Source organism: Mangifera indica, chromosome 2, assembly GCF_011075055.1.
Source record: "Mangifera indica cultivar Alphonso chromosome 2, CATAS_Mindica_2.1, whole genome shotgun sequence".
NCBI classification, from domain to species: domain Eukaryota; kingdom Viridiplantae; phylum Streptophyta; class Magnoliopsida; order Sapindales; family Anacardiaceae; genus Mangifera; species Mangifera indica.
In genome coordinates this window covers 22,285,679-22,313,621 of record NC_058138.1, presented here as the reverse complement: position 1 = coordinate 22,313,621, position 27,943 = coordinate 22,285,679, and the positions used below count along the sequence as shown (strand labels likewise).

General features: G+C 33.3%; 4 protein-coding genes, 1 long non-coding RNA gene and 1 other non-coding gene across 18 annotated transcripts; 3 read left to right on the top strand and 3 right to left on the bottom strand.

Moving 5' to 3' along the window:
- Positions 1-172: 172 nt before the first annotated feature.
- On the bottom strand, positions 173-910 carry LOC123205011. The gene is made up of 3 exons (XM_044621803.1): positions 821-910; positions 500-743; positions 173-411 (listed from the first exon to the last, which is right to left on the bottom strand). The coding sequence occupies exons 2-3, from the start codon at positions 662-664 to the stop codon at positions 325-327; spliced, it is 252 nt and encodes an 83-aa protein (XP_044477738.1). The 5' UTR covers positions 665-743; positions 821-910; the 3' UTR covers positions 173-324.
- A 5,610-nt stretch (positions 911-6,520) lies between these two features.
- On the top strand, positions 6,521-13,316 carry LOC123207071 (glutamate dehydrogenase 1). Of its 9 annotated transcripts, none has more exons than XM_044624356.1 (12): positions 7,527-7,944; positions 8,096-8,156; positions 8,282-8,334; positions 10,023-10,179; positions 10,375-10,488; positions 10,764-10,985; positions 11,138-11,212; positions 11,668-11,784; positions 11,920-12,170; positions 12,464-12,539; positions 12,624-12,710; positions 12,870-13,316. In XM_044624356.1, the coding sequence occupies exons 4-12, from the start codon at positions 10,072-10,074 to the stop codon at positions 13,068-13,070; spliced, it is 1,251 nt and encodes a 416-aa protein (XP_044480291.1). In that variant the 5' UTR covers positions 7,527-7,944; positions 8,096-8,156; positions 8,282-8,334; positions 10,023-10,071; the 3' UTR covers positions 13,071-13,316. The 9 variants fall into 9 exon arrangements, with proteins under 9 accessions (XP_044480307.1, XP_044480300.1, XP_044480291.1 ...); XM_044624351.1 differs by having other exon boundaries at positions 8,255-8,334; XM_044624347.1 differs by having other exon boundaries at positions 7,528-7,944; positions 10,015-10,179.
- Positions 13,317-13,838: 522 nt separating this feature from the next.
- On the bottom strand, positions 13,839-15,585 carry LOC123207125 (putative H/ACA ribonucleoprotein complex subunit 1-like protein 1). The gene is made up of 4 exons (XM_044624392.1): positions 15,344-15,585; positions 14,835-14,983; positions 14,626-14,741; positions 13,839-14,138 (listed from the first exon to the last, which is right to left on the bottom strand). Exons 1-4 carry the CDS (start codon positions 15,483-15,485, stop codon positions 13,973-13,975), a joined length of 573 nt encoding a protein of 190 aa, XP_044480327.1. The 5' UTR covers positions 15,486-15,585; the 3' UTR covers positions 13,839-13,972.
- A 2,423-nt stretch (positions 15,586-18,008) lies between these two features.
- On the bottom strand, positions 18,009-20,583 carry LOC123207133. 4 transcript variants are annotated; one of them, XR_006500223.1, is made up of 3 exons: positions 19,347-20,583; positions 19,155-19,254; positions 18,009-18,981 (listed from the first exon to the last, which is right to left on the bottom strand). It is a non-coding gene; the product is annotated as an uncharacterized LOC123207133 (long non-coding RNA). The 4 variants fall into 4 exon arrangements; XR_006500222.1 differs by having other exon boundaries at positions 19,155-19,376; positions 19,926-20,573; XR_006500221.1 differs by having other exon boundaries at positions 19,155-19,376; positions 19,979-20,571.
- LOC123209861 lies at positions 20,283-20,495 on the top strand. The gene has a single exon (XR_006501168.1). It is a non-coding gene; the product is annotated as a small nucleolar RNA U3 (small nucleolar RNA).
- Positions 20,584-22,754: 2,171 nt separating the features above from the next.
- On the top strand, positions 22,755-27,546 carry LOC123209669 (YTH domain-containing protein ECT3-like). Of its 2 annotated transcripts, none has more exons than XM_044627799.1 (7): positions 22,755-22,910; positions 23,552-23,619; positions 24,727-25,233; positions 25,615-26,205; positions 26,291-26,503; positions 26,605-26,751; positions 26,899-27,546. In XM_044627799.1, the coding sequence occupies exons 1-7, from the start codon at positions 22,883-22,885 to the stop codon at positions 27,175-27,177; spliced, it is 1,833 nt and encodes a 610-aa protein (XP_044483734.1). In that variant the 5' UTR covers positions 22,755-22,882; the 3' UTR covers positions 27,178-27,546. The 2 variants fall into 2 exon arrangements, with proteins under 2 accessions (XP_044483734.1, XP_044483733.1); XM_044627798.1 differs by having other exon boundaries at positions 22,762-22,937.
- The last annotated feature ends 397 nt before the right edge of the window (positions 27,547-27,943 follow it).

The following is a 27,943-nucleotide window of genomic DNA, read 5'->3' as shown; positions in this document are numbered from 1 at the left end:
AAGCTTCAGATTATCTTAGCTAATTGTAATTTGTACACATGTTTGTTCTGTTGAAAATGTAACCCAGTAACCCAGAGCCACAAACAAGCCAAAAGCCATTCTGATGGAATATAAAATCATCAAGAATGTTGTTGAAATACATTCAAAGTCCTCTGTTCCAAGGCCTGAAATCTTGAGACCGTAAATATGATTTTTTATTTCATTGAAGCAAACGGAATTCATACAACCTGGAAAAAGTTTCTCGATTGAAGATTTACATTTACAGAAGAAAAATTCACTTTTCCCCCAAAAAATAAACAAAAGATGAAAAAGTCTGCTTCTTCCCTAATCTTTCTTCACCTCTCTGAGATTCCTCCACAGGTACCTCCCGCTAGCCATGTCGACAAATACCCAGAATCCGTTTTGAACCGCCTGCAATTAAAAAAGAAGAAGAAGAAGATCAGATTCAGAAACAATAAAAAAAAACAAATTCACAATCAGCACAAGAAAACCTACATACCCTTTTGAAATTAAATTCTTGTTTATCTTTCAACAATGTCTTTTCGCTCGTGGAATCCTCCGAAATCACTGTGTCGATTTCGGGAGAAGAACGGACAGTTCTCCAGGCGAAATACCCAGCAAGAACTGCTGAAAAGAACACCAAAATAAACCTCAGAGGACACATATTCTCCTTCTTCTTCTTCTTCTTCTGTGATCTTGCAGTACAAAAAAGGAGAGACCTCCGAAAACTTGAACGGATTCAACTGCCAACCAAACAAAGAATGTCCTTTTTGTGAATGATTTATAGATAGAATGCAACCAAAAGAATTAATGGATTTGCCCTTTTAAGCTTCTAGCTTTAATAAATAGCCATTGGAGTGGAATTTCAGAAACCGCGTTGCTGGACATGGGAAGAAGTTTGGACCTTGTATTTGTATTTATATTGTTTCGTGTTGAAGGTTTCTTAATTTTACAACAAATATCCTTTTCCCACCCAAGGTTTTGGTAAATTAATTGTATCTATATTATTTCAAGCTGACGGTTTCTTAATTTTACAATAAGTATCATTTTCCCACCCAAGGTTTGGGTTAAACGACTTGTATTTATATTGTTCCATGTTGAAGATTTCTTAATTTTACAAAAATTATCATTTTCCCACCCAAGGTTTAAGTCCACTAATTTTACACCCTAACTTTGTTCATTAAAAACTTATAAGGTAAGAGTTAAATTGTAATTTGACCATCTACTAATTTTGAAAAAAAAAAATCTCCTTTATAAATCTTATCCAACATAATAGTTTAACCAATAAAAATGTTTAAAAACTTATAAATCAATTTATAAAATTTTTTTAAAACTGTAGTCACCAAATCATCACTACGATTTTATTATTGTCAACTTTTCCGTTCTCTCTTCTATCATAATATGAGTTGTTGTCGATGAAATCTTTAATTAATTGAGTTGTCGATAACTTGATTATTTGAAGACTATTGTTGATAACAGTCTAAAATCATTGAACTAAAAAGAAGGAGAAAGAAAAATAAGTGGTTCTAATGTGATTTAGATATTTATATGATTTATTTTTAAGGCCAAAGCACTATTTCCCACCCAAAGTATACTATTATCTCAAGTTCCCTCCGTTAACTTTGAAAATCTTATTTATTTACCCATGAATGGTTAAAATTAACGGAACTCTAATCCCTTAAAAACTAACAATTTCTCCATAGGCCAAATTTTAATAAATAGCATTCTCCAATAGGGTTTAACTTTTAATCTTTGACACCAAATCCGATATCATCGTCAACGATGAAGCTTTCCAGATGTATCACTATGCTTCGACTGTCTCTCTTTTCTCCTCGGAAACGTCGATCAGTCGAGATCTGACTTGAAAAGTCGAAGAGCTCTCGACGAAGCTCTTCGACTTTCCAAGCCAAATCTCTATCGATTGACCTTCCAGAGGAGAAAAGAGAGACGGTCGGGGTATGGTGATGCCTCTGGAAAGCTTCATTGTCGACGATAATATCAGATTTGACGTCGGAGATTGAAAGCTAAACCCTAAGGGGGGAATACTATTTTTTAAAACTTGGCCTAGAGATAAATTGTTAGTTTTTAGGGGTTAGGGGAGAAAACTAGATTAAATTTTAATTATAGATAAAATAATAATTTTATCTTTTAAACTGTTAATTTTAATTGTTTATAAGTGGATAAATGAGATTTTAATAGTTAATAGGTAAAATATTGAGCTTACAGGGTACTTTGGGTGGACAACAGTCCTTTGGCCCTATTTTTAATTTTGTTGATTTGAGTCGTGTAATAATTTTTAAAAAATAAAATAGTTTAAATAAAATAATAATTTCACTCCATGAGCAGAAAAATGATTTTTTTATTTTTTTTCAAAACTTTGAAATTTGTTAAATTAAATGTGTCAAATCTTGCACGAGAAATAGTAATTGGCCGTTTGGAATTATTTAATCAAATAATTCTCAAAGATAATAAATGCATTGACAAAGTCAATAATAGGTAGTTTCACCAACTCCAAAGGTAAGCCCATTTTGCTTAATTTTTATTTTTATTTTTATTTTTTTGGGTTTCTAGAAGATGGCTGGGTCCAAATTCGGTGCCCACTCTCTTTCAAAATAATTAAAAAGACAAATTGGCTGTATTTAATTTCAAGATTACAAAGTTAATGAGATGGATATATATATATTCCATGATTGAATAATGTTAGGACTTTGTCACAATTTTACCCCATGATAACTTGTATTATATTTAATGCATTAAAAAAATTTATATAATACAAATTTAATCTTTATGAATTTGAGTTGAACTAATCTTGAATAAGTACTGATTCGAGCTTGGCTTTAAGTTAAAATGATCGATTTGAAATTAGGTTTAACTCGCTTAATTAATGAGTAATATTTTTGAATAAAAAGAATAATAATTGTTAGGGTTAGATTCGAGCCGAGCTTGGCTCTATTCACGTATAGTTGAGCTCAAGTTCGAGCTCGTGAAAGCCAAGCTTAAACTCTGTTCGAATTCGACTCGACTAGTTTTTTATTATTAAAACGATATCGTTTTAATATATATTGATCAAAACGACATCGTTTTGTATCAAAATTTTTAATTGAAAAATCTGGTGAGTAGCTCGAGCTCGACTAGGGTTAGCTCGTTTCGGACTCGTTTGAGCCGAACTCGAGCTGGTTCGGTTCGAGTCCAGCCCTAATAATTGCCAATATATAATAAAAATAATTTATATCTAAAAGAATTATTGAAAAAAAAAAAGAATTACATACAAGACAATCTCTATTACAATAAAGCTATTAAAACAAGATGATTTAAACTAAATTTGAATCGAACAATTATTCGAATTAGATCCAATTTATATTGTGTCCATCTCTTATCTCACCAAGTTAATGACATAATCTAATGGCTTGAAATTTATATTAGATTTTAGGGCAAATGACTATTTCCCACTAAAGTTTTAGTCAAATCTAAAAAATATATCCATAACAATTAAAAAACTCAAATATCTATCTATAAACTAACTTTTGTTAAAATTTTCAGTTAATTAAAAAATATATTATTTATATTATTTTTTCATAAAATTTGAAAAGTGACATTTCAACCCAGCTTCTCAACTTTAAAAAAGTGATATTTCACCCCCACAAACCTTTAGGTTTTCTTCTCTTCCGCAATAGTAATGGCCACTATTCTCCTCTCTTCTCTCTCTGCCACTACTAATAATGTCTCATGAGAGAAGAAGAGGTACTAGTGCAATGAATCGAAGAGAAAGAATTTGGCTTCTCTAGCATCGACAAGACAAAGGTTCAACTTCTCCAAAAACAGTTTTGTTTTTCATTGATTCAGCTTTAGATGAAGATGAATCGCACGATGGAAGTGTTTTCTAGAGCCAATTTGACGAAAAACATGACAGATTTAAGGGAGAAGGGAGAAAAATGCAATGACAGTTTCTTCATCTGTTATGGGATGTCATCGATGGTGGTAGAGAGAGAATGGTGCTTGTTGTCATCACCGTTGCCATCATTGTAGCTCAAGAGAAAAAAACCTAAAGATTTGTTGGGATGAAATATCACTTTTTTAAAATTAAGAGACTGAGTTAAAATATCTTTTTTCAAAATCTATAATAAAAAATAATAAAAAATTATATATTTAAAAAAAATAGAAAGTAAAATAATAATTTTACTTTTATTTATAATTAAAAATTTTAACAGAAATTAGTTTATAAATAAATATTTGTATTTTTAGATTATCATAAATATATTTTTAATATTAAACTAAAACTTGGATGAAAAATAGGAATTTTGCCTATAATTTATTTATTTATTTGGGCGGTTGGAAGATTATGGCTAGTGCCCCCTGGGCTTAACTTTCCTTTTTGCACATTTCATCCCATTAGGAAAAATGATATAATGCAAATTTAGTTTTCAAGAATTTGAATTGAATAGATCTTAAATAAAAATTAATTCAATTTAAATTTAAATTTCAAATAATTAATTTAAAATTAAGTTTATCCCATTTAATTGGCCAATAATATCACCATATAAGAGGAATAATAAGAATCGTTTTGACTATTATGTCACTGGTGTGGTTGGGAGGTTAGGGGTAGGGCCCAGTGGGCTTAACGGTGGCTTTGTCATTTTCCTTTTGTACAATTCATACGATCAGATCAGGAAAAGGCCTTACACATGTCACACGTGCAATCACTGGAGATAATTTTATAATAATACAATCATAAAATATGCGTAAAATTATTTTGTCATATATAGCCACACCAACACACACGTGGTGGTTCAGTCCAAGTTCCCCTTTACTATTTTTGTGGTTTTCATGACTTTTTGCCTTTTTTTTTTTTTAAACATTAATTAATTTATCAATTATTTTCCATTATTTTTTTAGTTTTTATTGTATTTTCCATTTTATCCAAACGTCGAATTCATGTATGTGCAGAATATAATAAATGTCTAATGTTTCAAACACATGCACACGTATACGTATTTAAAAAAACTAGTTTGAAATTAATTTAAAATTGATAAATTAAAATTAAAATTTTATTTAAAAATAAATTTTATTTAATTTAAATTGACTCAATCTCAATTATTTTAATTAGTATAAATTCAGTTCTATTAAATGAGTTAAATTTTTAACTCAAATTTATCTTATTCACTCGAAGTATGAATTCGAGCTTGAACACTTATGGTGGAATCCAACGGTGGAGCTACATTTGGTATTAAATGGGATTTAAAATACTAATTTATTTCGGGCGTTCTTGGTTTGGTTGTTGCAACAAGATGGGCTTCACTTTTGTATTCAAAGAGACAATGGACAACGATTGCCTTAACCAGCCTAGCCTATGGAGTAAGGCCGAACGGTTGGGCTTTGTTTTTATCATATTCAATTGGACATGGAAATGCACCCGGTTTCCCTTATACAAAAATGTCATTTCAAGTTCAAAATTCTGACTTAATACCCATTAGCTTAAATTCGATTTTAATCAAAAATAATGAGTTTGAGTTTAAACTTAAGCCCACTCATATAGTGAATAATGACGGTGGAAAAGATAACAAATTATCAAAGAGAAAAAAGAGAAAAAAACATAAAAAAAATAAAATTTTAACAAAAAATCATACGGACTAATTTTTGTTTCTCTAATTTTTCTTCTCTCTAACGATTTTCTTTTTCATTATTGTTAGTGACTTTTTTTCTTTTTTTCTAATGCCTTTTTACAACTTTTCCAATAACTTTATTATTAACTCAAACTAAACTAAATTTTATGAATTTGAATTGGTCCTTGTTCGAGCTCAACTAATCCAACCATATTGGCATGGACTTTTCCCAACAGGGATTGTTGGTGCTTATGAAATAAATGGAATGTAAGTGCTTTTTCCAATACAAGAAGGAATCCAAGTCCTTCCCCAATATATTAAGAAGGAATCCAAGTGCTTTTTTCCCATATAAGAAGGAATCTAAAGTTCCCTCAGCATTTTCTCATAGTGGCACTCACTATTTGTTCTCTTGTTGCAAACATTTTGGTCCAATTGCCTAAGGTTTGAAAGTTACCCATTGCATTTCAATTTGTGTTGTTTATTTTACTTGAAAATTCAATTGAAAAAAAAATGAAAACAAGATTTCTCTCTATTCCATCAACTTGTTTGAACAGTTCCTTTTGATCCCTTTGAAGAATGGAATATGAATAGAGTGGGGTTGGCTTTGATTTTGGTTGAATCTAAATAAAATCTAATTTAAAATTGTCTCGATTTAAAGAATCAGTTCCAAATAGATAAACTTAAACTTGATTCAAATCTTATTACTCAATTCGTTCGATCCAAATTTAAATTTAGGTTAAAGCACCATTATTTTGGATTATATCATTGCAACTTCTAATATTATTGGAGATCAAATATTTATAAGCTAAAGCAGCAAATAATTGCAAGTAAACAAGATGCATACGGTGCCTATTGGTCCACCAAAAAGGGCACTTATCTTTTTAATCACTTTCAGCCCAAATAATACCTCTAGGGATTGGCTCAATGGAGCTCCTTCTTTTTGACCCTCATTCTCCATTGGCTTCTGTCCCTTCATTTCAATAATAAAATCCAGATTCCCAAACTTTTAACCTGAAACCCACTTTTAACAAATGCTTGACATCTTCAATTCAAGTTTTTTTTTTTTTTTTTCAAATACAACCAAAAAAGATAAATTGGGATTTGACAAGATGAGAAGTGTAGCCAAAATCATGACTTGGAAGAATTCACAATGGACACGATCTTGGGAAATTAAAGGAAGAAAGCAACTAAAGTAAGTCTTTGGCAACTTTTATATAGTCTTTGAAGCACCCTTTTACTAGGGTTATGTTTCAGTCGGGTAAGTTCAAAACCCGATTATTCAATTTAAAAAATTTAGTTACCTATTCTTTTATTTGTTGTAGGCTAATCTTAGAACTAAAATAGGCATCGGAAAAATTAATATTCATTTACAAAAGTTTTATTTTATTATTTTAATTTGGTTAATAAAGTATGATAGCCTATAAAGATGAAGGGAAAAACGAAAGAAAAGATTCACCACAAGCTTATACAAAAATATATGAAATATAAATAGATGAGAAGTTTAATTAGAAAAAAGGTATAAAATAAATATAATTTTGTAAAGAAATGATAATAAAATAAAAATATATTAAAAAAGGCATAAAATTTTAATTAACATTTATATTATTTTTTAAGATAATGATAAAATAATTAAATTTTTTAATATTTTATTTAAAAAAGCATCATCCACTGCCATATACAGAAAACTGATTTTTTTTTATACACATAAGCAACTAATAACTGGTTATCACAAGCCTGACAAGACCTTGTGAGGGGAAATTTTTGTGGTGAGAGTCCAAGGAAGTGTCTTTTTAAGGTTTGATATAATTTCATAAATTTAAGGGATTTGGCTTTAATTGAATTTTCAACAAGCATGATCAATGATTGAGAAGTAACGGTTTCACCCAACTGTAAAAATACAATCTTGATAATAACTGGACAAGACAGCAGAGCACAATCCCAGTGGCCTGGAACAATAGCACAAAAGCTGATTGATATTGTTTGATTATTAATTTGTCTTGATCCTAAACAAAGTGATGTTCATGTTGAATCCCATTAACGCTTTTGAATTCATCACTCGCACTAAAAAATCCCATTATAAATAGTCGTGAATCATGGCACCAAATAAAAGCATTGAATTTTGCATTTGCATTTTACAGAGTTTTCTGTTTTAAGGCGTGATGGGTTTTAATGCAAATGGGTTTTGTGTCGGATTCACGTTTCAGTGAGCCAATTTGTGTCAATATCGTTCTGCGTACCACGTCTGATTATGCTCTTCTTCTCTCTCTCTCTTCTCCTTCATGAGCTTTCTTCTTTATGCTGACAGGTGGGGGGGGCATATATTCTTATTGATGTTGATGTGCAGGTAGTCTGTTTATTACTTACGCAGAGTCTTTTACATTTTACTTGCACAAAGATCTGACTGTGCGTTGGATTCTTCGGAATTGGATTCAGATTCTGTGTTTATTTTTGCTATATATTTGTTAATCCCAAGTTATACTTTGGTTCAATTACAGCCTTTGCTTGCAGCTCTGACCAAGTTCAAGTTCAAGTTCACGTTACCTTCTTTGATATTAGGTGAGAATTTTTAAGCTACTTCTCTCTGCATTTTAATTATTTTTACATAATGTTTGGAGATCGTTTTCTGGTTTGTATTGTCTTGATATGTAGCACAGACTTCAACTTCTTTGAGCTTGTTACAGAGGGAGAGCCCATGGTTTAAGGCCTCGTTCCCCTGTGAATGTTTTCCATTTAGGTGATGCTCCTTAAGTGATGCTGTGCTTATTTTATCACTTGCCACTGCCAACAGTTCCTCCTTTTTTGTTTTTGGCTGTTAGTGTGTGTGTGTGGGCCTCTAAAATGGAGTTATATGTGATGGCACGCACTTACATAACAGCTCTTTACTTAAAAGTCAGAAATTTCTACCTTAATTATGTGTTCAATAATTTTCAAGAATGTTATTTTGTAGATCTCTTTGAGATTAGGTTTTTTTCTTTCAAGGTTCCTTCCTATTGCTTTCCTGATGGGCTCTGGATGGATAAGCTTTTTGTGCGTAGTGGTTCATCATTGTAAATTAGTTTAATCTATTGGAATTGGACATCATCATAGACAACACAAATTGATGCTTTTATTTAAGACTTATAGCTTGGTCAAGCAGCTAGAAAACACCATATTGTACTTTCTTTGGTTCTTGATCTTATGCTTCAGACGGCTTGCACATAATAATTATCATATTATGAAATCAGGTCTCAAGTACAGGTCAGATTTCTGGATTAGTTGATGTTAGGCCACCATTTGCACTTTTAAAATATAATGTTCAGGCCCCCTGGAAGGCATTATCAACAGTGAGGTCAAGACAAAACTTGATTTAGTCACATTTCAGGATTGCCACAATTTCCCTTATCCTGTTATAGTCATGGAATGAATCATGTACCCCATTTTTCTTATTTTATTTGATAATAGGAACATGGAGTTGCCAAATGCAATTGTTAAGCTTAATACCTCACTGCAAAAATTTTTGTTCAGCATACTGCCAAGCCTAATATGAGTAACAGGAACACTATACACAAGTTACCTTTTTAGGAAATCAAGATTATCATGATTCCTGGCAGAATCTCGGTAAGTTTGTTATGAAGAAGGCCTAACCGAATTAGGCTAATAATAAAGTTCATTAGGTGTAAATTACTGGCAGATCAAGCTTTGCATACACTTATAATATATGGTTTAAGAGCATCGATTTTCGTGGGGTTAGATTTTTGTAAATTAGATAAAAAGCAACATTTTGTTAATGGAGAACAGTGGCTTATAATAACAGAAATTGAGGAGATTGCTTCAAATTGACCCTTCAATGCTTTGCTTAATATAGGGTTAATCATGTGGTGTGGAGATTAGAAGCTGGAGTGGACAGCTATGCTTGAATAGTTAATAGTTAATTAATATGTTGTTAATTACAAGTGTTTGTTAAAATATTAAGCAATTTGCAGGCTGATAAATTAATCATAAGTTAGTTCCTAATGTGGGACATTGCATAGAACTATGGAGGGTTTGGTTTAAACAAATATCTCCTTGCTTTGAAATTTGCATATGATCAATTTTTTTTTGTGTGTGTGTGTATATATATATATATAAAACATGCGATAGTATTCTACTCTAACACTACAACAATATTATATAAGACTTTGTGCACTACAATGAGTATTAATTTGTATATTGATGATGTGTCAACATAAGATTGGATGGTACTTTATCTCTAATTTAAAATTATTTAATCACATGGTGATACATCAATTGATTATATGAGACTGACTTTTTGCCTTCGCATATATAATTTTTTTTTCCTTTTGAATATTGACTAAGTAGTAGGGAAAATGGTATAAATTGATTCGTCTTCATCATCTTGGATACATTAACAAGAAGTCCTGAATGTTGTGTTTAGTTTTTCAGGGAGAGATAAGAACGACCTTTAGTTTTTCAAGGAGTGCTAAGAAAGACCATGAATGCGTTAGTAGCAACCAACAGAAACTTTAAGCTGGCAGCAAGGCTGCTGGGATTAGACTCTAAGCTTGAGAAAAGTTTGCTCATTCCTTTCAGAGAGATCAAGGTAATAAGTCCAGTGATGCAGATTCAGACTACAATCTATGCTGGTTTTTGTTACTGCACACAGCATATTACTAGGCACTCCAAATGAATCTGTCAGGCTTTGCTCTGTGAGCAATGTTTGCCTAATTGATGCTTTGCCTTGAGCTTTTAGCCTATTCTGCTACTCTGAATTTTTTCCTTTATAATTAATTTACAGGTTGAGTGTACCATACCCAAAGACGATGGCACATTGGCTTCTTTTGTTGGGTTCAGGGTTCAACATGACAATGCTAGGGGACCCATGAAAGGAGGAATCAGATATCATCCAGAGGTTTATTTCTTTCTTGTGTTTGGAATCCTTTGAAACACTAGTCAAGCTTTAAAAAACATATTTGACATATTGCTGGTGTCATATTCAATTCTCAAAATTTCTCTTCTTTATAGTTCTAATGAAAAATCTCTACAGAAAGAAAACAGGAAATCTAGAAAGGTTGAATGAAGTGTTAATCAAGATTCTGTTAACTTATCCCTTAAAAGTAACAATATATCAACATATTTAGCAGCATATATCAAGTTCCCGTTCCTATGATTTTGTGGATAATGTAGGTTGACCCAGATGAAGTGAATGCTTTAGCACAACTCATGACATGGAAGACAGCAGTCGCGAATATCCCATACGGTGGTGCTAAAGGTGGGATAGGATGTAATCCTAGTGAATTGAGTGTATCTGAGTTAGAACGACTCACTAGGGTCTTCACCCAAAAGATTCATGATCTGATTGGAATTCATACAGATGTTCCAGCTCCTGATATGGGAACAGGTCCTCAGGTAACAGATTCCTCATGGCCTGGGCATCCGTATATGCACGGTTTAATTCTTTATGTTATGCAAGAAAGAGATGCAATGAAAAATTTATTATTTTGGTTTGAAGGTGGATTTAATCCTAATATTGAAAACGTGCTTATTGTGTGGTTCAACAGACTATGGCATGGATACTGGATGAATATTCTAAATTTCACGGCCATTCTCCCGCAGTTGTGACTGGAAAACCTATTGTAAGTACTGTATATATTGAAGATAAACCCAGCATTGCACTTGTGGTTGTCCGTTTATTCTAGGCTATTTGCTTGCACTGGTCATACTAAATATTTTGTTTTATTGGCGGGTGGTTATGGAGTCATTCTGCTCATGATTATTGGGATTTGTTTAAATGTTACCTTTTTGGTGATTTTTAAGTTAAAAAATGCTTATCAAATCATGACTGTTGAAGCTGGGTTATAACATATTACTTTTTGATAGATTTGAAGAAGTAATAAATACAATGAAAACATGATTTTTCTGTCATAATTGTTTCAAATTGAAGGACTTAGACTGTTGGTGAATTTAATGCTCAAATTTCACCTTTTTTTTTCCCCTCATTGATGATCTTGTAAAATCATTATGATTTAACTCATTCTTTGGCAATTTGTTTACTTCCACAATTTGATCATTGCAATGTTTTTCTAATCAGGATCTTGGTGGATCTCTAGGCAGAGATGCGGCAACAGGACGAGGAGTGCTCTTTGCTACGGAGGCCCTGCTAAATGAGCATGGAAAGACCATTGCTGGACAACGATTTGCTATACAGGTGCATAATTTAGTATATATAAGCTTGATTAATTTTTAAGATGTAAGGTAGCATAAACAATAGGGGAAAATTCATATTATATTTGTTCATTTTCATCACACTAAGTTTCATTTTGCTGAAAATATTTCATCTCAGGGTTTTGGAAATGTGGGTTCCTGGGCTGCTCAGCTAATCAGTGAAAAAGGCGGAAAAATTATCGCAGTAAGTGATGTCACTGGAGCCATCAAGAATACCAATGGTATAGATATTCCAAGCTTACTCAGGCATGCCAAGGAACACCGTGGTGTCAAAGGATTCCATGGTGGAGATCTGATACATCCTAACTCAATATTGGTTGAGGACTGTGACGTTCTGATCCCAGCAGCCCTTGGGGGTGTTATTAATAGGTATTTTTTCCTCAACAGTTTGTTCTTCATATTAACCACTAGTTTAGAGTTTCCTTAGCTTTAACTGGAAGTAAATTAGAAAAGAGAGACTTTCTTGTATGAGCACTCTTGCCCCTCCAAAATGCCAACACTAGAAATATTGGATAGGTAATAGAAAATTTGTAACTGTTCAGTTAGCTCACCACTATTGAGGGTACCTTCAAATGATGAGTTCTTAATCTCTTTTCTGTTAGTCATGACAGTAGCTGAATGAAGTAATTATTTCTAAATTCAGTTCTTTGGTCTGATTGAAGGGACAATGCGAGCGACATTAAAGCCAAATTTATTATTGAAGCTGCTAACCATCCAACCGATCCAGAGGCTGATGAGGTTAGTCATGAATGCTTGCTTGAAGTTTGAAGTAACTTAGCAAGACTAGAATCACAGTTCCATGGTTATTCTGCTTTTGTGCAGATCTTGTCAAAGAAAGGCGTTATTATACTTCCAGATATATATGCAAACTCTGGAGGGGTTACCGTTAGTTACTTTGAATGGGTGCAGGTATCAAAATTAATCCTTTTATGGAGGATTTTCTAAACATTGTTTCATATGAACTCATTTGCATTTTTTTTGGTTTCTTGTTTAACTTTGAACACTCTTGAAAAATCTATAAGCTATATGTCAGCTTGGTCCAAAAGGGAATGATATGTATTTTTCTAGTTTTGTGGAATGCAGAACATCCAAGGGTTCATGTGGGATGAGGAGAAAGTAAACCATGAACTTAAGACTTACATGACAAGAGGGTTCAAAGGTGTCAAGGAGATGTGCCAAACCCACAATTGCGATCTACGTATGGGAGCCTTCACCCTTGGAGTTAACCGTGTTGCACGAGCCACTGTTCTTAGGGGTTGGGAAGCGTAAGAAAGAGGAAGAGTTAGCTTGAATAAAAATTTTAGGCTTTGAATAAGAGTTCTTATTCTTGGTTCCCCTGCAAATGTGAACTGTTGACCGAGGTTTTGCTATTATGTCTTCCTTAGTGTCAATAAAATTGTGAGCTTCGCTAGTTCCCTGTAATTAATGGCTTGTCCAATCTGATGCAAAATTGTTCTATCAAAAGATCCAAAAATGGAATGAAAGTTCTTTATGCTTGTATGCAGCTTAATGATATCTTTAAATGTTCCAGCAATAGTACACAGCCCAGAATGAATCAGTTTATTTGTACCGGATAGTTGCTCCAAAAGGCAGGTACTGCAATACAATAAGAAGCCACAACAGAATGAAACTTGAAATTCTTCTGAATAGGCATTAAATCATTTAATTTCTGAGGAAGACAAATAATAATAATAATAATGACCCACTGCAAACTGTTATCTGATACTCTGCACTGAGTATTGCATAACTCAAGGCAAACTGGTTGGTAATAGTGGCAAAACTCTTTTAGCCAGGTAGATATTAAGAGAAGAAAGAATTTAAGATATTGCCATTTCCCTAGGAAACAACCCAAATCCCTATGTATTTCAATTCAATAAAATAGTTCATTGTTGAAGCAAGCCACTGACACTGGCATGATTCCAAATCCCCATTTGTATCTCAACCTATTAACAAGTTTATGGTTGCAGCAAGTGAACCACAGAACAATTTTGTTCACTGTATGCCATTAACTTGTAAGAGATGGAGATGGTATAAATATGAAACAAAAAATGGTCATTAATAACCAGAACTCAATATTGATATCACAATTCAGATTTTGATTGTTGTGAGCACATTGCATCTTAAGACGAAAACACAAACGTACAAGATCACTGGTAGCACTACTCAGTGTTCTAAAACCTTCCTCTGCCCCTAAAGCCACCACCACGACCACCACCTCGGGGTGGTCCACCCCTGCCTCCTCTTGCAGGACCCCTTCCGCGAGCACCACCTCTAAAACCGCCTCGGCCACCTCTGCCTCCACCTCGGCCACCTCTTCCCGCAGCTTGTGGCTGCCCCCTGCAACATTAGTAATATGCAAACTTTATTTGATATGAAAATAAACTTGATTGAACTCTACTCACAGACCATACAATATGACAAACAGGCGAAGAAACAATTTCAGCAAATATGTATCATAACATGAACCAAACAACTCATGAATTGTGTGGTAACTGCCTCAGGCTAAAAGTCATTGTGAAGCAGTCAAAAGCACTCAAGCAAAAAGAAGTTCAAACAATCATTGAAATATTTAATAGTGAACAAATGACATCAGAAGTACTACACATCCACGATCTTCTTGGTTCATACATGTAAGGGTCAACATTTCACTATAATTCTACCTAGTCATTTATATATCAACTATGAACATTCCCCCCAAATAGTCTAATTTCCCACAAACACTTCAGTATCAATGTCACATAAGAGAGGTAGAACAGTATTGCAGTTTCTTAAGTCAACCAAGTAAAGCAAACAATTGCATAAAATGATAAATGAGGAAACATACTTTGGTTGTGGAAGAAATCTTGCAAGAGGCAAAAGCTTGCTTGGGTCAATAAAGAACTTATCTCCTGGGTTATATGAAGTTGCAACAATACCTTCCATCATTTTGATTGAAAAATACTGCATTTAAAGTAGAAGGAAACCACATCAAAATGCAAAAACCAAGAAATACAGAAACTAAATAAAACTGTCAACATTACTATAAGTACTCACAGATTCATTAATCGGACCAAAAATTTCATCAACTTTTCCTATCTGAGTTTTGTTTTGCAAATAAATGGGAGCGTTAAAGAATGGTATTTTTTCATTTGTGAGCTTTGTAACTGCATCACCTTCACACGCGTGAAGAAAAGTAGACACCTCTGCATATAACAAAAAGCGCCGTTAATTTAAATCAATTATATAAAAACACAGTTTATGTTATTGCCGGGAACTAAAAAGCACCAGTCAGTTACAGAATGCCACTGCTTCCTAGAAAAAAATTGCAACTTTTTTAGCATTTTTAAACAATAACAGTCCTTCCAAATGAATAACTACATTTATTGGAGGTCTTAAGAAAAGAGGTTACAATAGCGCATTGTTCGGGTAGCATTACCGGACTCCCGGTAACATTGCCATTACCTTTCTAACCATTTTATATTTGTTCACTTAATAGACTACTTTTCTTCTGTTTTCTCATCAACCAAACAGAAAACAAGACAGAATAAAGGAAGAGCACAAACCAACAACTTCAGCAGGAGGTCCCTCGTCACGGAACCCACCACCACCGCGGCCACCACGGCCACCACCAAAACGGCCTCCGCCTCTTCCACGGCCACCGTCTCTTCCGCCCCTAAAACTGCCTCCACCTCTCGGGGGTCTCATGGTTGATGCGGGTTTTTGTTTATTTGAAGAGAAGAGACGTCGATTACTGGCTGTTCTGGTTTTCTGTCTGTGTGTTAAAAGGGTTTCAGTTTAGGGTTTTGAAGCAGCTGATACAGTCATGCTCATTGGTGACTAAATGACCATATTCTCCCTGTAAGTTTTTGAAAATACCTTGTTAATTTATTTTGTGTTATAAAAAAAAAAAAAAATTTATTCCCTCGTTTTAACATAATTATACTAACAAATTTTTAGTTTTCTTAAGGGAAAATGACAATTTCCCACCCAAGTTTTGGTGAAATAATTATATATATACAGTAGATGAAAAACCCAAATACTCATCTAAGTTTTAATTTATTAAGACATACTCACAAACTGATTCCTGAAATTTAACCTTGTACAGAATTGACAGATATGTCGAGCAACATGAGAGTTCTTACACGAAACAATGGAGTCAAAACATTGGAACTAAAAAGGGTATTCAACGCCAGAGGGGGCAAAAGATAATGAAGATCAAGGCCAGTAACTTCCTGCAGTGATGAGCGAGAATGGCATTGTACTCGATTCCATTGACAACAATCTGTAGTAGAATTCCATGTCTCTAGACCTCCTAGTGGCATCTCCACAGAACTATTGCCTTGTAAGTCTCCAACCACCAATCTTTTGAACTCCAGGATGGCTGCTTTCTGATCTTGGGGACAACAAAGACAATAATTGTGAAAGATATCTAAAATCAGGAGTGTTGTGAAGAGTAGATTTAAGTTGGCCATTGTCTTGAGCTCTGAGAGTATCAGTGTGTCCCTGTATTTACTTAAGGAGCTTCAATAGCTATAGTTGGAGGATTAAAGTTGACGAAGGTTTAAAATGTAGGGAAATTGCTATATTTCTTTGTTTTTTCAGGATATTTTCATTTTGTTTCCTACAGCTCAATGAGAGTTATTGCTAGGGATGGCAATGGGGAGGGGAGGGGAGGGGAGGGAAGGGGCGGGGAGGGGATATCAATCCCCGTCCCCGTCCTCGTAGGGGATATCAATCTCCGTCTCCGTCCCATCCCCGCTATAGAGATAATAAAGAATCTTTGTCCCCTCCCCATCCTCTTCCCGTCCCTGCGGGGAAAAATCCCCTCTTCATCCCTGCTCTGTCCCCGCAGAGAAAAATCTTCTCCCCATCCTCGTCCTGTCCCGTGTGGAAAAATCCTCTCCCCATACCCGTAAATATAAATTTTAATTCCTTGATGCATTTCAATAAATAAAATAAATTATATTCTCCTAAAATATCACTTGCTACAAGAGCTACAAAATATTTATTGATTTTAGTTCAAATACAAAGTTTTCATAAAATCTAATAATATGCAATAATCAATCTTTTCATTAGTAACTCTTCATGTATGTGATTTAGAGTAATTTTATAATAACATTAAATTTAACACTTTTCATTCACTTCAATTGATTTTATCAAGTTTATAATTTTTTTTTTTTGTAAAACCTGGTGGATTGACTGACTAAATTTTGAAGTTGAAATAGAATTAATTTGGTGCATTTGCATTTTATGATAATGAGATTCTAGGGTTTTTTTAATATATTAGATTAATAGTTCAAAAATTAGTAAAAGTTGTAATTGATAATTCAAAAATTAGTAAAATTAAAATTATAATTTTAATAAATCATAATGTAAAAATTTCTAGAACTTAATAGTTTAAAAATTATTATATTAATATATTAAATTTAGGGGGTGGAGAGGGGGCAAGGCGGGGAGGGGAGGGGAGGGGAGGGGAGGGGAGGGGAGGGAAGGGGCGGGGCAGAGATATATGCATCCCCGTCCCCGATTACGGGGGTTTTTTTCGTCCTCATCCCCACCCCTTTGTCTATTTTTATCAGAGAATCCCCTCCCCGTTAGGGTCAGAACCCCTAAAATCAGGCCCAAATTACCATCCCTAATATTGCCTACTTATTTTCAGGAAGTTTCTAACAATTTGTTAGTTCATTTTTAAATAAAGACGTGAACTGTGAAATCTCTCGCTTTGCACCATCTATTTTTAAGTGGACATGAACTTGACCCAAAGATCATGGTTTTAAAAGCCCTGGTCGGTTTGGCGGAGAACCGACAGTCATTTGTCAGCATAGGAATTTGCAAATTTTTTTACAATGGTTGGGACATCAAGTATTTATGTACCATCCGACCTTGGAGTTGAAACCCTCGTCTTGCAGCATCAATTGATATAGTATATATTTTGTAAATTTGTAATTTAGTTTTTATATTTTATTGATTAAGTATTAAAATTGTTTTGAATATTAACAGTAATATTTATTTAAACAACTTACTAGTCTAATGACTAATTAGTCGTTCTAATCGTCGATCAACTTAGTCTAACATTTTCATTAGGTTAACATCCAGACTGCATATAAAAACCAATTGAAGTAATTTCTTATTTTATTTGGGTTCAGTCAAAGGGGTCAAGTACTTAAAAAATGGTCATTGTCAAGGGAAATTTTGGATTTAATGAGATGAAGAAATCACAGCTGAAAATTGACTACATTATCAAGGAAATTGCTTTTGCCCAGAATCTTTGAATTGATCAAATGGAAGAGAAAAAGATTGTTTGTTTAATATCATCATTCACAGGGTGAAAATCTGTATTCAATTTACTAAATGCATAGTCTATATAGAACTATGAAAATTCAAATATTAGATTCTCCCCTTAAACAAACTAATTACCATGATCAATCGTTGTACTTCAATTATGAGGATGAATCTGACCATATAGAGAGTCCTTGCTACAGCCTGCCATAATGCAACCAACAAAGGAGTGAGCATCATATCAATACAATAACAATAGATAACCCAGAACTCCACTACATTATCATGTTTCTTTCATTATTTAGTAGCATGATATCATATGCTGGTAAGAAACCCAATATAAGAGAAAACCAGGAGTATAAGATAGAGAAAGTTTTACCATGAATGAAAAGATTACAAGATGGAGAAGAGATCATTTGTCCTTTCTCCGGCTATTATTTTTTCATTCTTTCTGTTTTTCTTTTGTTTTTTACATTCAAAGTTTGCGGATTCTATATGTGAATCCTGAATTTCCTTTTAACTTGCATGATAAAGCTATTTTACCCATTCTGCAATTAAATATGAAATTGCCCTCAGTTTTCAAAATTTGAACTCCTGAAATCTGGAGACATAACACATATACACTCCACAAATTAGCAAACAGTCCGTCCACAACAAATTGATGCTATGTAAAGATTTTTGGACCATTTTTCCAGCGAAACAGAATAGCATAAAGCAAAAAGAAACTTGCTTTATGCTATGGCTGCTTGGGAAGGCAGAGGTACGCAGAGTTTCTTGAAGTTTCATCCACCATTTTACATCTTGGGACACATGATATGAAAGCTACTTGGTCAGTAGTGGAAGCCATGGATGTTATCCTGCAACAATTTTCCAATCACTGGCATATTCTTTCACTCGGGTACGAGAAATCCAACTCCACCATCTTGTATAAGTAATATCAAATAGAAGAGGGGGAACATCAGCCACTCCATGGTAGGGGAAAAAGAACAGGTGTGTGCATATATTGCCAAACGCAGAAAAAGTAAGAATGCAAAAGAGTTTAGCAATACATTTAAAAAGAAAATTTCGATTAGAAAATTTATATGGAATGCGTACCACATTATCCATGTGTCTATAGTCAAAACATGGCATGCCATGTGTGCTCCTAAGATTTCTTAGTCTTCAATACATGACAAGTCTTTTGTGCCTGTACCATCTAGAAACTTCCTCTCTATCAAAATCTTCATAGTTTAAGTATTATGTCAACCAAATTAGAAAAGCCGGAATTTCTGAAGCTGAAGCACATACCAACGGGAGAACATGACCAACCATTAACTCCTACACAGAATGTAGAAAATAAAGTTATCCAACTTAAAGGTAAAATATCATCATTGGCTTCCTTCAAGAATCAGGAAGTTGACCCTTCAAGAAAAATAGCTTTAACGCTTCAAAGAAAATCCAATTAATGGTAGGGTGAATCTGATCTAAACTGACTCAGATCGAATCTACAGTAGGGTTCAAATGAGTCAATTTCAAACTAGAGCTCCTACTTTACAACTGGGTTCAAAATTGGCTCATTTGTCAACCTAACTATACTGTTTATCTCATTGAAGATATTATTTACTATTCTTCATCCCACCTTAGGGATACTATGCACCAGCTTGAGCTGGACACCTCTAAATTTAATGGTCCCAACTGAGAATGTCTTTTGTGCTATAAATTAACTCCCAAACTTTCCTAAACAGAACCAACTCCATAATTTTAATCAGTAATAATCACAAAGCACCAACAAGCTATCCCCAATTCACTCAAATTAAAATTAAAAAAATAATAATAATAACATAACGTAAAATGGATTAATACAAGGAAATTCAAAATCAAGCTCACTTAGTGGATAAACTTCAGATGAAAATGTAATGTCATGAAACAAAAGTAAAGACCTGGTGGAGCAACCTCCAAGCTCCAGTTTTGAATAAGCACATCTCATGGAGAGCTTCCATCAGCTCTTAGGGTTCTGGGAACACTGAGATCTTCACGACATTTCATTGTAGCTTGCGATCTGGGCCGCACGTTCCCTTTAAACTCCCAACAGCTTTCTATTTGACAAATTAGAAAAAGAGATTGATGTGGGGTTACCGATCGTTGTCGCCATAGGGAAGACAAATGAGAAATAAATAAGTCCCACATCGCTGGCATACATCTTTAAAGGGCTATTTTTATAGGATTATGAGAAGCCATTCAAGCACGACCTTACTTGAACAGGATCTGTTCTATAGGCTCGTACCTCTGTATCCTTGAGTTCTAAGGAGACAGGATATCAAGTCTGGTGGATGAGTTATAACCGCGTGATCAGAGCGTGATTAACAGCGTCCGTGATCATCGATCACTGGCGCAGTAGAGGATCGTTCTCAGTCGCTATACGGTGGCCGGGATGATCGCACGGTTGTCTGACAGACTTTCCCCAAAATTTTTACCTACGTATTTATTTCACCGTTGCTAACAGTGTAGAATGCCTATCCGGTGAGCAGATCCAATGGTGATTAATTTTTTTTACAATTAATAATTCAATACATATTGAGAATTATTTTAATATTAAATAAATTTAATTTAATTACAGGTACTCAAAATTAAAAAATAAGGTTTTGAGTGAAAGTTTTAATAATAAAATTTAAAAAAACTTGATTTATTTTCTCTTGTTCAGAAAATTTGGTTCAATTTAGGGCAACCCTAAAAATGATTTTTCAACAAATTGTAATAATTATTATTTTTTAAATGATAATTTATTTAATTAGATAAATTGATTCGATCTAGTTTACAAAACTATAATTTTAAATTTTTTATAGTTTTACAATCGAGTCTCTAAAATCCTCTTTATAATAAGGATTTGGCTCGACCTCTAATTTTAAACTTGGGTTTGCCAAGCAAGTACAGGAGTGAAAAAAATAATGAATTCAAGTCCAATTGAATTCAAATTCTGCTTGAATCCTTAGATATTGAGTCTGGGTCTCTACTTATGAAAAATAATGTTGATTGCTCAGATGAAGCACATTGATTAAAGATTGTACTGCCAGAAAGTTCCCCATGTGCTTCTAGGGCATCAAACTTTTGTTACTTCAATTATGCAGCCTTCAAGCTGAAGTTAAGGTTACTTTCTTTTTAATCATTTTACCAATTTATGAACCAAAATGAGCATTTTAGGATTCAAATACAAACCTTTGAAAACAGTAATAAGACCTTATATGACTTACTATTCAATAGAACAAATTACTCAAACCTTGGCTTTTCAGAAAGAGGGTTTTTTTTATTTAACCACTTAAGTTAATCCAATCCATGAGATCAATACCCATAGTTTTACTTTAACCAAAAATAAACCTTTTCTATATATACCTTTCCTTCATGTGACAAGTAAAAGAAAGAGAATATATTGTGTAAGAAAAAATAACTTTTTCTAAACATTTTGCATATAATTTCATATTTATTACCAAAATTTACAAATTATTGATGTGCATAGAACGCAATGTATGAAAGTGAGTTCATAAATGTCAATGAAATGATAACACCACATGCATAAAGTTAGAAAATTGTGAGATTTATAAGGTTAAAGATTTTGTTTTATGAGTAATAATTTCCGTATATTTAGTTAGATATTAATAAATACAAATAAATTAACGTATTATTATGTCTACAAAATCATTAGAGAGTTAGATTAGATTAGACCAGATTGAAGTTGATAATTTAAGCAATTTGATTAGATAAAAACACGAGTTTGATCTGATTATTGATATCGATGGAAAAAATAATTTTAAAAAATTATTATATATACTTAAATCCAATATCTTATTTATCAATTTTAAACGTATATATTATTAAATTAAATTTATATTTTGATTAAAATAACTCAAATAATATATTTAATGATTAATTATATAAAATTACTTTAAATATTATTTAATAATTAACTAGTTCAATTATCAGTTAGACTGAATTGTCCTTTTCATAAAATTGATATTCGATCTAATTCCAAAAATATTGTCTATTAATATCCAACGTTTGTAAGTATATTATTATATCCAATGTTTTTAAAATTAATAGATGAGATCTTAATTTAAATTTTAATGATGAATTTTAAAATTTTGATTTTTTTATTGACGAGATCAAAAACAAAGTTTTACGAAACTAACCCAGTTTTTAAAATCATAATTTCACATAAAATAATATTTATGATTTGAAAACTTTTCCCATGTTAAGGTATGCTCATAAATGAGAATATTTATTACTTTAGTTAGACTATTTAATGGTAAATATTGCAATCATGAACTAGCATGATTCCAAAAAAATTAACAGTTGCATTTTTGCATAAATATAGAAAAAGAAGACTATAAATGAAGGCTGCAAAGTTGAAGCTCCAAACCCTAATTTTATCAAAAGAGCCCAATTAAAGTATCATCCCATGATGAAATTGACATAACCCTCCAAAGAAGAAACTAGAAGAACTAGCAATTCTAATACAAATTAATATAAAAGACAATATTTTTATTATAATTATAATAATTAGTATAAAAGTAAAAAAATTAAAAAAAAAAGAAAAAAATCTTGGAAAGTTGAAATTGTGTTGGTGTGTCTCGTGTAATTATTTGAATCACCTATTTTCCACAAAATAGATTTATTTAAAAAATTAAAAATTTAATTTAATTTAATAAATAAATAAAAATTGTATGTCTCTTAAACCCCATGAATTGGGTTTTGGCGGCTCCCTCTTATGTTTTTCAAGCTCTTTCTTCTCTTCTAATTTCATCTCTCTAGGGTTTTTTTCCTCTCTCTAAGTCAAGACCGTTAATTTGGGCATGGCAACCCTTTCTTCCTCCTCTGATCGTATCCTTTTTGGGTTTTCTCATCTGGGTATTGCTTTGTTTCTCGGAATATAAGCTTACGTGCTTGTAGATGGCTTGAGCTTTTGTGTGGTCTCTTTTGTTGCTTCGTGCCTGAAGTGGTTAAAGATTGGTTTTTGAACTTTAAAGAGTTCATTTTTGTGGGTTTTTTTTGTTGGTGTTCGTTTTGGCGTACTAGAATTCATGTACGTGTTAGTTTTTGAGTGTTATGTCAGGTTTAAATCATGTTCTTTTATGTAGGGTTTAGGGTTTATGGTAATGTACAATGTCATTTTTGTATGTTATGCTGAGTTTTAATTGTTTTTTAAGGTGGGTGTTTACTTATATTATCGTAGATGTTTTTAGCATCAGTTTGTTCTTGATTGAATTTTGTGTTCTTGGGTTATGATTTGTGTATTGGATGCATTTATTTTTTGTTATCTTTATACCGGATAGTGACAATTTTATCAAGTGGAGGATTTCAAGTTTTTCATGTTTATAAATTTTGTTCATATTTTGATTCTAGTGTATGATGTAATTTTTTCAGTTGTTTTGTGCTTTTACTTGATATGATTTTTTATTGTGAAGTTAATATAACCAAAATTTTCTATTACTACTTGAATTCCTTTACACTTATCTTCACAGAAACTGCAGATTTGCTGCAGAATTTGTCGTTAGACTCTGAAAACAAGGCTACAAACTATGCTAGCAAGGTACTAGCGTGATTGATTTTGTCATTACTTAGTAGTTATTTTCTTAAAGTAGTATGGCTTATATGGTTAACGTGTTCTTATAGCTTACCTCTATTAATTTGGGCCAATTTATTACACTGACTTGGCAACTAGTGTAGCAATCCATCGAATCTGCATAGAGTCCTTTCATCTAAACCTGAATGCAAGCTATACTGCTGGGTATCATCAAATTCATACTGTTATGCTGTAAACTTTGGGTAGTCATTTATGGTTTTTCTTTTCAGGTGTATCCTTTCTGAAATTTAAGAGGGGTTTGGTTTGAATGAGGCACAATTTGCAGTTTTTGGTTTTGGGTTTTACATAAAAAGTAATTTCTTTTGCAACATATCATTCTTCTTCAGGTTGTGGTGGGGAGGGTGTTGAGTGGAACAGTCTCTTTAGATATGGAACTTGTGATATGATTGAGGTGGTTGATACAAGTTCTACCTTTACTTGTTTGTGAATATAATTCTTAGGTTCAAGACAGGATGGTGGCTTTATCTCTTACTTTCAACTTTTGGGATCGATTTTTTTATGAACCTTGTTTCAGGAGGAGTTAAGAATCATTTATAGTTGCTCCATAGTAGGACATGTTGAAGTTCTTGAGCTTGATAAATATTTATCTGATCAAAAACATCAATTTTTCATCATGTCTAAGGACTTGTTTTAGGCTGACGAAGATATATCAATGTAATTCTTTATCATCAAACTGACTGTAATATTTTGCTTCTTGTGAGGATCCCGTTAGAGTTGCTTCTACTTTTAATAGGATATGATCTTTATCAGAGTCATTCTCAACTAGTACAAAAGAAACAAATAAGTTGCACAGAAGCTTAATTTTTTTCCCCATTGTTCTCTGCTGAAAAAGTGGGATAAATCTTACTATTGGCTTTTGTGGACAGCTAATTCCTCAATAAGCTGCTTTCAGATTTATCAATAGAGTTTGTTGTTGGGTTATGGTTCATGTTTTGGCCAGTATTTAGTTGATTGTATTCATGTTAGTCTTGTTGTTTGGGAATTATGTGGTTAAAAAAATTGTTACCCTTTCAGTCTGAGGATTGTATTTGATATGTCATTGTTTACTTACAGGGCCAATATGTTGATAATGCTGCTCACATGTACAGCTATGGTTATTCACCATATGGAATATATCCCTCACCAGGTGATGGTCAACTGCAAGGGCTCCAGCAATACCACTATCCAAGTCCTTTTTACCCACCTTATGCTCCTCAAGGTGCAGGTTCAACTTCAGTGACGGCTGAAACAAATAAAGGAAGCGTCAATGCTGTAGCAAAAGATTCCAGTGTTAGTGGGAATAATGGGTCAAAGCCACTGAGACCAAGTTACCAGAACTCAAATTTAGATCCAAATGGTTCTTATAGAGGGGGAGGCTTATCAACAGCAGTTCCTTCAAGATATCATGATCCTAGATATAGTTTTGATGGAATTCATTCCCTAACTGCTTGGTATGATTCCTCAGTATTTTCTTCTGGTGGGCAGTCTGAACATGCTGCCAATGCTGGGTTTACTTCATCTCATTCCAACAATTATCCATCTGGGAGGAATCAGAATCATCATTCTCATCCACATGTCACGGTATGCTAGAGATTTTTATTGTTGGACTCTTGGCATTTTGCTTCTCTTGCTGTGGTAAACATGAACTGAAGCCAGAAGGTCTCTGGAACTCATAACTTCACATTGGAAAAAAAAAAAAAATTTGCTGTCTAGCTATATTCACACACACGAAATATTGGCACAATAGTACTATCACAAATATTTTAGTGCTAGATCTATTGTTGTGGTACCACTATGTCAATATGTTTGTTGAGTGTACCAAATGGTGTGTCACACTTACTTTTTTTATTGGGTAACATTTATTTTTCAATCATAGACATATACAAAACAAGCTTTTGTTGAATCTTTTTATTATTGTATCAGGACAAATTTATTAACCATCTGTTTTGACAACTGGCACAGAATCTGCACCATACAAGACCAACATCTGGCTTTGGTGAAACTTATGATTATGTGAATCCGATGTATGCAAACAACACAATGTATGGCCATTATGGAAACGCATATAGGGCGGGCTCTGGTTTTGGATCCTTTGGCTATGATTCATGGATGGGAGGGCAAGGATGGTATACTGTTGACAGTAAGTATAAACCTAGGGGTCGTGTCTATGGTGCATCTGGCTCAGGCAAAGAAAATGGGGATGGTTTAAATGAGATGAATAAGGGACCAAGGGCCAAGGGCTTTAAGAACCAAGAGGGGTTTGGTCCCATTACACTAGCAGTTAAAGGACAGAACCTTACATCCACTGAGAGCAATGCAGAGGATAAGTCGCCTCTTGTCGCAGACAAGAAGTACAATGGAGAGGATTTTCTTGTTGAGAGTTATGTAAATGCAAAATTTTTTGTAATAAAATCTTACAGTGAGGATGATGTTCATAAAAGTGTTAAGTATAATATGTGGACCAGTACGCCTAATGGCAATAAGAAGCTTGATGCGGCATATCGTGAAGCTAGGGAGAAGCCCAATGACTGTCCTGTATTCCTATTATTCTCTGTGAGTGTACTATCTGTTCAGCTTAGTTGGCTAGTGTGCAAATTTCATTGGTGTAACTGAATGTTGTTCTGTTTTTCCATTTCAGGTCAATGCCAGTGGGCAGTTTGTTGGTTTAGCAGAGATGACTGGTCCTGTTGACTTTGACAAAACTGTGGAGTACTGGCAACAGGATAAGTGGATTGGTTGCTTCCCTCTTAAGTGGCATATTATTAAGGATGTACCAAATAGCTCACTGAGGCATATAACACTTGAAAACAATGAAGATAAGCCTGTAACTAATAGTAGGGACACTCAAGAGGTATGTGGGCTTGCATGTGATCTTTGTTTATATTTTATTTGTTTATCTGATATTGTTGTCAATTATTTTTCACCAAATATAAATATTCATTGGCTATGTAGGTTAATTTTGAGCAAGGTATTCAAATTCTGAAAATTTTCAAGTCTCATTCTAGTAAGAGATCCATCCTGGATGATTTTGGGTTTTATGAATCTCGCGAGAAGATTATGCAAGAGAAAAAGGCCAAGCAAATCCAGTTACCAAAACAGGCAAGCAACCCTCTTTAATGATTTTTGCCCCAATTATTGTTAAGAGTTTACTTTTGCATTTCTAGTGTTTCCTGATTTGTAAAATTGGAGTTGCATTGTATGTTGAACTTTATTTCTCTTTGTATGTTGACTAATAATCTAAAACAGGTAATAGAGGGAAAGCCTGGCAAAGTTTTTAGTGATGACAAAGACAAAGATGCAAAGATAGGAAAAGATAATGAGAAAAAGTATTTAGGCGAAGCATTGATAAAGGACAAAGTAATTACAACAGCAACACCAGTGGAGGAAGCAAATGGAGAGGTGAATAAGTTAGAAGAGGCTGAATCGGCTGCAGCAGTTGAAGAGACCGTCACCAAAGGTTCAAAATCACCTGTTGTATTGTCTGGCAAGACGGGTTCTTCAAACGGAGTAGCAAGTGCTTGCTAATTGTTTCCCTGGACTGTTTTCTTTGAATTAGAATAGAATCGAAGTTGGTTAATTCCATGACATCATTTACAAGTTATCTATTATTCCGTTAAGGGTAGTAGGAAGAGAAGGCTTCTCAGCTTTCTTATACATGGTTATTGTGAGGCAGAAAGACTGCTCTAAACCCTGAAGATTACATACTATGTTTCTTTTCTGTTTGGATGCCATTTTTCTTGCTATTTCAATTGTTAAATTTTAGTATAAATTCATGTTTCCTTTACCATTTTAAACCATTTTCATTTCTTCAGGTTCATATGTAATTTTTTCACCTAGTTATACTGATTCCTGGAGGGGGTTTTAATGAGAAGTTGGTTTGTACTATCCTCATAATGAAATGCTTTTGTAGATGGTATTTTCATGGTACTGTAAGATTGCACTTTAACAATGTTCTAACTCTCTGGTCATTGTAATTAGGAACAGTTCCAAATACTTAGAATTGCATTTGATTGGACTGAATTGAAAATATGATTAAGTAATTTATAAGTACGGTGGTCAAATTAACTATTTTATAAAATTCTGATTTTTTGTATCACATATTCTTTATTATATTATATAAAATGGATTTTAAAATAAAATAATAAATTTTTTTAATCGATATTTTATTATTTTAAAAAATATTATATAAGATTTTGAAGTTACGAAATTTCTTAAGTTAAAATTTAAGTGTAACTCTAAATTATTTGTACCGGAACCAGATTTTACAAATGATATTTATAGTTTAATTCCA